Genomic DNA, 11,084 nt, shown 5'->3' on the forward strand with positions numbered 1-11,084 from the left:
AGAGGGAGAGAGAGAGAGGGAGGGAGGGAGAGAGAGAGAGGGAGGGAGGGAGAGGGAGAGAAGAGAAAACCCCAAGCAGGCTCCAAGCTGTCAGCGCAGAGCCTGATGTGAGGCTTGATCCCATGAACTGTGAGATCATGACTGGAGTCGAAGTCAAGAGTCAGGACGCTCAGCCGAGCCCCCAGGCGCCCCAACTTCCTGCAACTTTAAAAGCGCATTCCCAAACATTCCCTGTAGGATCCAGACCTCAAGGATCCAGGCGAATTTTAGTCTCGAAATGCAAAACCCTGCAGGCGCCGTGAACGTGCCCATCCGTGCTGTGTGCACACACCGAGACCTGCACCTTGACTGTGAGGAAGGCGATCTTCCTCCAGGGACCCGGCCTCGCCCTCGCCGCCCTGCACGGCAGCTGCACGTCCACGGCACGCTCGTTTCCGCCCTCACCAGTCCCGGCGCCCGCGCTGCTCTGCTGGGTGGCCTGCAGCCATCGCCACACGAAGGGAACGCGTGTACTTAAAACCAGACCCCACGAGAAAACCCACCATCCCTTCCACGCTGAGCGCACTCCTTTGTGCTCCTGTAGGAAAACATACTCAGTGTTTGCTCTGCAAGCGGGAAGATATTATCATCTGAAGCCACTCCTGACATGATGCATCTTTTTTGGCGAATGTTTCTATTAACAAAAACCATTACTTTTTAATATTTGTTCTATCCACCTGTTTGCCCCTGGGTAGATGCTCAGGTGTGAATGTGCCCGCCTCCCACTTCTGTTGGAACTACTTCCCTGGCACTGGCGGGTGTTTCGGTCACCGACAGGGAAGAGATCAGGGCTCCGGCTGCCGAGGCCGAGTCCTGACACGAGGACAGAGTGTTTCCTGAGGCCGCTGTACCGGACCATCAACCCCGAGGGCGCCTGTGCGGACGGACGTCGTGTCTCCACAGAGGCTCGAGGGTCCTCTCTCCCCGTGAGGACAACTTGCCCCAAGCCTCCCTGGGCCTGGAGCTCTTCTAACAGACCTCACGTCGGTGTTCGGGTTTCCAAGGATCAAGGCTTTTGCCTCAAGGCGAATTTTCTGACCCGCATCGACATACAGGCAGTGCTCTGACCTGGCGGCGGGGCGGGGAGGGCCCGCCAGCACTTGGACGTGGGCAAGTCACGCAGACTCCAGGGCCGTCTTCCCGCCTTGTCCCCAGCACCGCGCGAGACCGCTGTCACCTCCCCCCGCCTGTCAGGATCCCACGTGAGCTGGCTCTGGGAGGCACTCACCCGAGTGACTGCCACGCCCATGCCCCTAGCCCACGTTCCCGCCTACGGGGTCCTGCCTCTGCACGGGCAGGGTCTGCCCCGAGAAGCCACGTGGGTGACACTCCCAGGGCTCGTGGCCTCAGTCCGCGTCCCAGACGTCAAGCGCCGGCTGGACCTGGGCCCGGCGACCTGCCCCCAGAGTGGCCACGGAACACGGAGACCTTCTGGAGACCCCGGCTCTCCTGCGGGGGGGCCGCCAGCCCGCTCCGGAGGGCAGGGCCCAGGACGCGGCTGGGGGCAGCGTCGGCTTCCGCTCGGCCTGCGTCCTCGATGCTCCTGGAAGTGGCTCTCACGGAGTCTGTGTCTGCCGCAGGTGCCACGGGGCGCGCACGCTCCCAGTCCCTGGCAGAGGCTGTTTTGGCTTCTCCCTCTGTCAGAGCTTCGGGGTGTCATGTCCTTGGGGGGACCTGAAGCGGCCCAGGAAGGTGGGCTGGCGGGGGCTCTCCCGCCGGCAGACACGGGCTTCGGACCTGGGTCTTCCTTGTGCTGTTCCCGAAATTGCTCCCGTGCTCTGCGTGCTCTTTGTGGGACCCTGGTGGTTGAGGGCGCCTCTCCGGAGGAAGGTGTGCTCCTCTGGATCGCACCCACGGTCCCGCCCTCCGCCTCTCTGCTCACCCCCCAGGCGGCTCCGGGTTGTATTTTCCACTTCTGCTGTGATGTCTCTGCTCTCACCCTCCCCGCCGGCCCCCCTGCTCTGGGCCACGGGAGGCGGCATCTCTCGTCCTTCTGAGGTTTGTGCCCCCTCCGGGGCTGCGACTGTCTGTCTGTCCACTCACCACGATGCTGGCGGAACCTCCCTGGGCCCAGCGTGCAGCCTCGGGGCCGAGCTTGTGGGGTGGGTGACAGGAACGGATCCTCAGGGAACTCGGGGGAAGGGCTGGCTGCTCCGCCCATCTGGAGGCCGTGGGGTTTCCTGGTCACTGGGAGGCCGGCGCAGGCTGACGTCACAAGGCCCTGAGGCGCCGACCCCAGTTCTGCTGCCCTGGGGTGGGGCGGGGGGCATGAGGTCCCCCGCACGGGTCACACGGGAGTGCTACTGAGCGGCCTCGCACAGCGACTGCAGCCGTGCGTGGGGCATGTCTTCCGCTGTGGCTCCTGGCGCGGATGAACCCAGAGGCACACGATGCAGTTTTCCCTTTTCTGGAAGGAAGTTTCACACTGAATCGGGAAAGCAGCCTCTGAGCCACGTTCCTGACGTGCAGTGCGAAAGCACCGTTTCCACCCCGGGGGCCTGGGCGCCTGACGGTGGCACCCGAAGACAGACATCACCTCTGGGCTCAGCTGACGGTACTCCTGTCTTCTCGCCGGCCTAGTTCTCGATCCCCGCGGACCCCACGGGCCACACAAGCCCCCCCCGGACGGCCACTGGGCGCTCTCCAACTCCAGCCGGGAAGGCCGGAGACGGGGCAGGGGCGCCGTGCTGCTGTGCGGGCTCCCCCCGACAGCAGCACCTCGAGGCAGCTGGGGGAGTCCTGGGCCCGGTCTTCCCGGGAAGCAGCGTGGGCAGGTCATAGGAGGTCACAGAGGTCAGGGCCACTCGGCCCACCCTCCCTCCCACCTGTACAACAGGGTGACCAGGCCCAGCTTGGTGGAAACCAGAGCCACAGTCTGAGTGTGGCCCAGTGGCCATGTGTCGGGACACATTCTGTGAGGCCACCCCGTCAAGGTCACCAGGTCGGGGTCGGCGGAGCAGGGCTGGGTGTGCTCAGTGACCCCACCACTGCCCACGGCGCTTCTGACCCTGAACATGCTGCTGCCCGGGGGGCCCGGTAGCCTCTGTGTCCTCTGGGATGGAGGACGAACCACGGAGACTCCCGGAAACGGTGCGTCTTCAGTGTCTTAAAAAGCCAAGGTGCTGACAACCTGAATTTTTAAAATTATTACAGCGACTTTAATCTTTCCGTGAAAATAAGCTTTTTGTGTTGTGAAGCTTTCTGACCTGGGTTTTACTGTGATCTGCAATTTAAGACGATGTATTAAGAAGCAACAATAAAAAACGTTCAAAACCCAGTAACAGACAAATAAGATTTCCAAGGCAGCTTACCAAAATACTCATTCAGAAAAGCGAGCGAGGCCACGTAGCAGCCCAGGCTGAGGACCTCGGCCACCGCCATCAGCCAGTGCCACGTCCGGACGGTCAGGGCCACCATGAGCAGCTCGGTGAGGATGAGCGCCGTGAAGGAGATGGCCAGCACGTGCACGAACTCGGACTCGAACAGGAGCAGCGCCCCGTACATGAGGACGCCGCCTAGAACACACAGGGGATGGCGGCTTTCACGAGGAGGCCCCCATCGGGCGGGGGACCGTCGCCGCAGCACCTGCTGCCACTCACGCCCAAGATACGGGACTGCGTGCGCCCCGCACATCACGGTGACTGACGACTTACCGAGACTCTGGATTATGGATAAAATAAGATGTGGCCCCAAGCAGAGGCCTCGGAACCGTTTACCACCGGGAGCCCCGGCGCAGGCGGCTGCGGGCTCCTGTTTACGGAAGGGAGGTCTCCCACTCCCGAAGGGAAGCCACCGTGTGGGGGACACAGGGGTAGGAGCTTGTGGAGATTTTCCTGGATTCACATTTCATTACAAACAGGGCAGTTCTTAGGTGACACATGCCCGTCAAAACAGCAGTTCATGCTGCACCGGGAAGGGGTCCGGGGCTGCTGCTGAAACTGTACCCTCTGGAACTGACCCGAGAGTGGGGGGAGAACACCACTGCCAGTAGGAGAGACGACGTGTCAGCCCCGGGGCGGCAGGCCCGACTTACCTTGGTAAATGCTGATCAAAACCCAGATGAGGAAGGTCTTGAAAGACAAGGATCGCCCCTAGGGGTAAACGGTGGAACACCTTAGTCAGCAGAGCAGAACAACATGCATGACACCCAGGTTTTCAACCAGTCAGGAAGGAGTAAAGACGCTAAAAGGCCCCCAGGCCCCGCCCCTGCCCCTCCCCCGCTCAGCGTGCGCTCTCGGTTGCCCTCTGGTGGTCAGAGCCAGGTCGCAGCCACGTGCTCCCCGGCTTCCCCGGAGTGACGGTGAGCAAACGCTCAAGCGCAGAAGCCGATGAAGACCTGGTCGTAAAAAACAACTTCCCTTACGCCCTTATTTCTTCAGAACAAACATTCCCATGTTAATGTTTTGTTTCTCCAGATGAAAACAGAGGGTCTATCACTGCTCAGGTTGGAATTTATGATCCATGAGATCCTTTCTGGAAACGAGTCCGAGAGCGACAAACAAATGGTTTTTGTACAGCCCTCTTCATTTCTACAAGACTCGGCTGTTCGGGATGCATGCAGGACAGCAGAGCCCGGGCTGCGGTCTGTCCTGCCCTCCGTCCCGAAGACATCCACCCCAAGAGGGAGGATGGCGTCGTGAGCCAACGGCACTGACCTGCTGGCTGGCGCTACGGGCTGGTCCGAGGCCAGGCTCCTTGGACAGGCTGTGAGGACGCCGGACGCCAGGACAGGGCCCCCGGGGACCCCCCCCCCCCACCAGGTAGACGCGTGTGCTCACACAGACTGCCGCAGACTTCCACATCCTGCTTCACCACCCTCATCCGTGCAGCCTGGTGGTTCTGTCTCCATTAACAGAGGCAGAAACAAAAAGTCTGGTGCTTTCCGGAAGTCCACGTCGCAGGCTGACTGTGCTGACATGTACGCTGACCCCTGACAGGGGTGTGAATGTGCAGGTGCACCTACGTGCGGATTTCTTCTTTAAGTCAACGTGGTAGTGAAAACGTACTTTCTTGTCCTAAATTTTTTTAAGTTCATTTATTTATTTTGAGAGAGGGAGAGAGAGCACTAGGGTGGAGCAGAGAGAATCTGCTCTCAGTACAGAGCCCCACGAGGGGTTCAAACCCACGGACTGTGAGATCATGATCGGAGCCAAAACCAAGAGTCAGACGCTCAGCCGATTTAACCGCCCAGGCGCCCCTCCTTGGAATGTCCGTAACGGTGTTTCCTCCGGCCTCCTTCACGGTGATGCGTGTTACGTACACGGCACATGACATTCAAAGCCCATGTTAATCAGATGTTTACTGCATGAGTGAAGATTCTGGTCAACAGCAGACTGTCGGGAGTTACATGTTGGGGAGTCAAAGTGATGTTCAGGGTTCTGACCAGAGTATTGTTAGTGCCTCTGACCCCGCAGGGTTCAAGAGTCAACTGCAAGTGGCCAGAGCCTGAAGCGGTGCCCGTGACCGGGGTCCCCAGCCCCATGGGGTGGGCGGTCTCTCAGTCACAGTGCCGTCAGATACTAGCAAGGGAATCGGAGCCTGTGCTGGGGACACGGGGGCGTTTCCATGACAACTGCCAGAGCCGTCTGCATCTGAGCTGTGGTCCCCAGGTGACCACAGAGGAGACACAGGTCACAAGAACCTGTGTGGACACTCCAGCAGCTTCCTGAGCTCCACGCTGAGCCCGAGTCCTTAGTATTTGTACGTGTGGAAAGTCAGGTTCAAATATAACGGATGTTCTTGAAAGGCAATGATTTTTAAAAAGGCAGAAAACGCTAAGTGTTAACGTACGCCCTTTCCGTGTCGATTTCCCAAGTGCGTTTCTCTGGGTACCAGCACGTGTTTGATCTTTGATAAAATGCATATGTAATTAAGTACATGGCCAATTTTTAGTATTTTAAAAGAGAACTTAACATTTTTGATGCAAAAATAAGAGATTTAGTCTGTTGCCAGATGTGCTGATATCTCTTCAATACTATTTATGTGACACGATCATCAGTTTAGATAGTGAAAGATACCAAGGGGGCATCTGTGCTGTTTCTTGTTTTAGAAGCGACAAACTCGTCACACGGTGTTTGTCACAGAGCACGCAGTGTGCGCCCAGGTCAGAGCTCCAGATCCACGCAGGCTGCAGGTTAATAAGGTAAAACACTGGGAGACGGGCATAAAAACAGTCAACAAATAATTGGAGAAAAAATTTGAAAACTACGCGTAGACCACTAGCTTCTGGCTGTGTGCGTGTTCACGGCTCTGAGGGGCAGAAGTGAGTGCGTGAACACGATCCCATTCCGCCCGTCCAGCGGCTCCTGGGCCCACACGCTTCCCTTGGGTTTTGGGAGGAGAAGAGGGTGTCTGGCACGGACTCGTGGAGCCCTTCACGACCTTGCCTCACACACCCCCCGGACTGGCCTTCAGCAGGAGCTCTGTTTGCCTGTGAGGGCCGCGGGCCGCCTGTGGCGTCGGGCTCGCCTAGCGTCGCTCTTCCGTGAGAGGCTGGTTCCGTGTGCCAGGGAGCATTTACGCACACCTTCCTGGGGCTCGTGGAGATAAGGAAGCACACAGTCTACCAAAATTCTAATTACTCTCAAAAGCTCCCTGTAGTTTTTGGGTCTCTGACCCTGTTCCCTTTTACTGGACGATAATGGCTTCGCCACTTCAGAATGTATGAAAATAACGGGAGCACTTTGTATTTTTTTCAAGGAACTTTAAATCTTACTTTGCTCCAACTCTTTAAGAAAGCCGTGAAGCCCAAAGATTACTGTTCTTTAACAGTCAGCGGCCAGCTGAGCGGAGTCTGTGCTGAATGTCAGCGACTCCTCCGCACAGCTGCAGTTTTAGAGCTCTGACGTGGTGACTTCAGGTTAGCAACTGTAAGCCTGGATTTAATCGGCGGTTCGTGGGCTCTGTTCCCAGCATTGCTTCAGGACAGCCAGCCTTCTGGAAAGCTCCGAAGTCACTATGACTTGTGCCTGGAGAGCTAGGGGCTATCTGGCCTCATAAAAAAACAAACTGACAAACTGAAGCTTCCTTCGGGAATTCTTCAATCTGGACAGAGCGTAGTTTTGGGTCAAATAAATGAATGTCCTGCAGTTTCAGGCAGTGGCGTGTTCTGGGGGCGGACTTTCCTCCCGCAGCATCCTTGGGACCACAGCCCTGGGTCTCGGGGACAGGGACACACCGCCCACCGTGTCTCAGGCGGGACTGTGACGTGTGCAGTGTCGGGACGCGGCAGCGGGTGGGCGTCCTTCCCTCAGGAACAGGCCGCGGGCTGCGGCGGCCCCAGGACCCTCGGGCCCCAGCGCCTCGAGCGCCTTTATGGCGGGAACCGCACGTGTGCACGACCTCAGAGGTTCTGCACACGTCAGAGAAGACAGTTCCCCCTTTCTGAAGTTTAAGTCAAAGGGAAAATGTTAAAAATAACTACAAGCGACAAACGCCTGGAAGGACACACAAGAGCCTGGAGCCGGCGTCCCGAGCGGCACACGTCCTGCCCTGAGTGCTCTGCCCGAACGCCGGGCGCGGCGCGTGCGGTACCTTGGTGAGGTCCTTGTACAGCTCCGGGTACAGCATCGCCATCTCCGGCTTCACGTCCTGGTCCAGCACCAGCGAGAACACCGGGAACATGGTGTATATGGTGGCGTACCTTCGAACCGACAGGGGCTCAGGTGAGCGTGAGCAGTGCATCAGGGGCCGACGCTTCAAATCCTGAGCAGCAAACTCTCCCCTGAGACTTAACACCCACAGGACCAGGACGCCGCCTGTGAGGAGCAGGTGCTCCCATGAATAGTTTTGTTCTCTTTCTTAAACTCTGTATTTGAGGTCTCTGTAGACCCACAGGCAGTTGTAGAAATAAAGAGACCCCAATGACCCCTCTCCCCCTGCCCTGCCCCCATGGTCCTGTGCCCCCCCATCCCCTGCCCCGCCCTGTGCCTCTACCCCATGCCCTCGTGTCACCCGCCCCTAGCCCCCCACCCTGCGCCCTGCACCCATGTACCCCACCCGGTGCCCTGCGCCCCGTTGTCTGGGCGGTAGCAACTGGCACCCCTGCCGCCCCGTCTCACGGCCAGGGCGTTGTGTGGGCACCGACAGGGTCAGAACCTCCACCAGCAGCAGCGGGGGCCCCTGACGCCCTCTCCCTCCTGCACCCCCAGCCCCCCGCCTCTGCTAACCTGCCCCCCATCCTACGGTTCTGTCACCACGAGGCCTCACTGGTGCCCTGCGGCCACGGCACCCCGTGTGTGCTCCTGGCGGGGGTGCCCGCTTCTGCAGCCCCGCTGATCACGGGAGGGGAGAGGGGTTGTTCCGGGTCTCCGGCTGCCACAGACAAGTGCCGTGAACATCAGGCTGTCGCGCATCCCTAACCTTTCACACAGGAGCCATCGGGGGCCCTAACTGCTGGGGTCTTGGTGGCGGGAGGTTTCGCTTTTCAAACAAACTGCTCCCGCCCGCTCGCTCGTGCGCCCCCCCTCCTGGGAGCAGTGTCGCTGTGCGGACATGTGCCTCCGCAGGGAGCCGCTGTCGCCGGCTGTGCCCGGCCCGCCGCTGCCCGGGGCGCTGTCTCCCGCCGTCTCCGGGAGGCATCATGCTGTGGGTCTCTGAGTGGACCCCGTCCGGGGTGCCCTGCCCTGGCCTCCCTCTGGGGCGGCTGGGGTCTCTGGGCCGTCAGCCCTGCCCGGCGGGGAGCCCTGCGCTCCGGGTCGTTCCATCTGGTTCTGCTCCGCATTTTCCACATCTTGGCTGAGAGGTCTTCTGCGTCCGTTGGTCGCGGGCACTCCTGTTGCGCCTCCGTATTTCTGCACGGCCGCCTCACACCCTCGTCCAACGGTCTAGCCCCGGCCCCTCAGGGCTCGCGTCCCTTCTGACTCCCTCGGAGAGCTTCCTGGTTCCTGGTGCGGCGAGGGATCTCTGGGAACCCCCCACCCCCCGCCCCGCGACCCCCGAGGGCTGCCGGTTACTGCACTTCCCCGGGGGCGGTGGCGGAGCGCAGGGGCTGCGGGGACCCCCCCCTCCCCCACAGAGCACAGGCTCCTGCGGGGCCTCATTCCCGGGACCCGCACCATTTCCGGCTGCCGGCTCCCCCGCCCCAGGAGGGACACGCGGACGGCAGGACCTCAGGCGGGGCTGCCCCGGGCCGCCCCTCCCCTCACACCCCTGCACGCATGTTCTAGGTAAGATGTCCGCCAGACTCGCGTTCTGCTGAGCAAAAGGAAGAAGAAAAATCCCTCTATTCCGTCTTTCCCGAAATAGGACCGGATTTCTTTTCAATGACATTTTCACCCGTGAGAAAGCGTTTGAGTTGGGAGGTCACCCAGGGGCAGAGGACGGCAGTGCGTGACCCCGGGCACCTCGTCTAGCTGCCACCGAGGGTCCCACGGTCACTGGGGTGCTGAGGGGAGGGGCCTTGTCAGGGAGGGCATGTCCGCCGCGGCCCGCTGTCCTCCCGGAGGTTGGGGCTCACAGTGAGCTACCAACCACCAACTTCTGTGTTGCGTTAAACTGGCTTAAAGTCCTAACTTTCCTCCAAACTTCTAGTTACTTTTGTCAACCCCTGGGAACAACTCCCACCCCCTTAGGATTTGGGGGCTGACGGGGGCACGGCGGCTCACCCCACCCCTTTGGTGCCTGCAGACACGGGGGCGCCGGGCCCCAGGGACGCTGCTCGGAACAGGAGGCACGCAGGCGTGGGGCACCGGTGGGCCGGTCCTCACCGGGCGCCTCGCGGAGACTCCCACTTGCTGGTGAGCGTGGGCGCCTCTCGGGGGCTGAACCCGCCTCCCGGGCTCTGTTGTGGCGTGCTTTCTGGAAGGGTGGGCACGGCCGCTTCCGGGACCTGTGCGGGGTGGGGGCGCCCACGGCTGCCCGGACCCCCAGGGGTGCCTGCTGTGCCGACGAGAAGTGGGGAAAAGCCCCAAAATATTCCAAGCAGAATTCTACCAGGTGTCCTGCAGTCTCTGTGGCGGGGTTTCCGATCTCAGGACATTTCTGTGGCCTCAGCGGACTCTGTCTGATCCAGCATCACCCTCCTTCCTGCCCGCTCCGACTGCGGTTTTCTAGGGGAGGGCAGAACTGACTCCACTGTTTACTTTTCCAGAAACTTCACGCAAAAGCACCTCTCCTCCACTGCACCAGACTCCACGCCCGACGCCGAGGAACATTCCAGATGCCTCTCGTGGGCTCTGGAGGACGCAAGAAAGCAGGCGGGCCTACAGCTGTGGTTTCGTTAACTTGGGCGACTGCTGTTTAGGAAGCGATCACTGCTGCCCCTTAAACTCCCCCGTAAACGTTCCAAGTCCGCAGTCTCACTGCACGCAAGGAGGCGGGAGCGGGCTTGCTCCGGCCTCCACGGGCACAGTCCAGCTGAGACAGGTCATGCGTGAACCCAGTACGTTGACAGGAAGTCACAGGACACGTGTCGCAGAGGCCGAGACGATGGGAAAATGTGAAACCGAGCTGCAGCCTCTGGCGCCTCTAGGGTCTCCCTGTTTGTGCGGTGCTCCAGACCCCAGCGCCGGTCACCGTCCCTGCCCTGGTCCGCCAGGGGGGAGGCTGGGCCGCGCAGCTGGCGCTGTGACCTGCAGGAGAGCCCAGTCCCGCCAGGGCCAGGCGCCACTCCGGCTGCCCGGGGGACGTCCACCGAGACGAGGGGGAGCAAGCACGGCAGCAGGTGCAGGGCCCCAGGCCGAGGAAACCGGAAACCGCGGTGGGAGGGCTGTGTGTGACCCCGCAGGGCCCTAGAGCGGAGCCCAGGTCGGCCCGCCGTCCGGCCGCCCCGCGGGTGCAGCGTCAGGAGGGGCATGAAGCAGCTGCCGTCGGCCTCGCGCTGGGAAGCCGTGCCTGATCCCAGCGGAGCCCGACGGGCCAGCCTGGCCCTCCCGGCCTCCCGAGTCGCCCGGAACTCGGGTTTGGGGACCTGTCAACGAAACGAACTCAGAATGTTCACTGAAAACCCCTCCAAGGGCTGACACAGCTGCTGCGCCTGTTCTCCGCTGCCCTGGATAGCCGCCAAATGCCGCAGGAGAAAGGCCGGCCTGTGGGACGCCCCCTCG

At 60.9% G+C, this 11,084-nt stretch overlaps 1 protein-coding gene across 1 annotated transcript in view; it reads right to left on the reverse strand.

The window, feature by feature from the left end:
• The window catches only part of ATP9B (ATPase phospholipid transporting 9B (putative)), a 184,946-nt gene that overhangs the window by 799 nt on the left and 173,063 nt on the right, over positions 1-11,084 (reverse strand). The window contains exons 30-32 of the mRNA XM_029922755.1: positions 7,573-7,681; positions 4,073-4,130; positions 3,351-3,554 (exon numbers count right to left, since the gene is read on the reverse strand). Coding sequence (XP_029778615.1) covers positions 3,351-3,554; positions 4,073-4,130; positions 7,573-7,681 — 371 coding nt within the window. The remainder of the gene's footprint in view (positions 1-3,350; positions 3,555-4,072; positions 4,131-7,572; positions 7,682-11,084) is intronic.

The sequence above is a fragment of the Suricata suricatta genome, chromosome 14 (assembly GCF_006229205.1).
Source record: "Suricata suricatta isolate VVHF042 chromosome 14, meerkat_22Aug2017_6uvM2_HiC, whole genome shotgun sequence".
Taxonomy (NCBI): Eukaryota; Metazoa; Chordata; class Mammalia; order Carnivora; family Herpestidae; genus Suricata; species Suricata suricatta.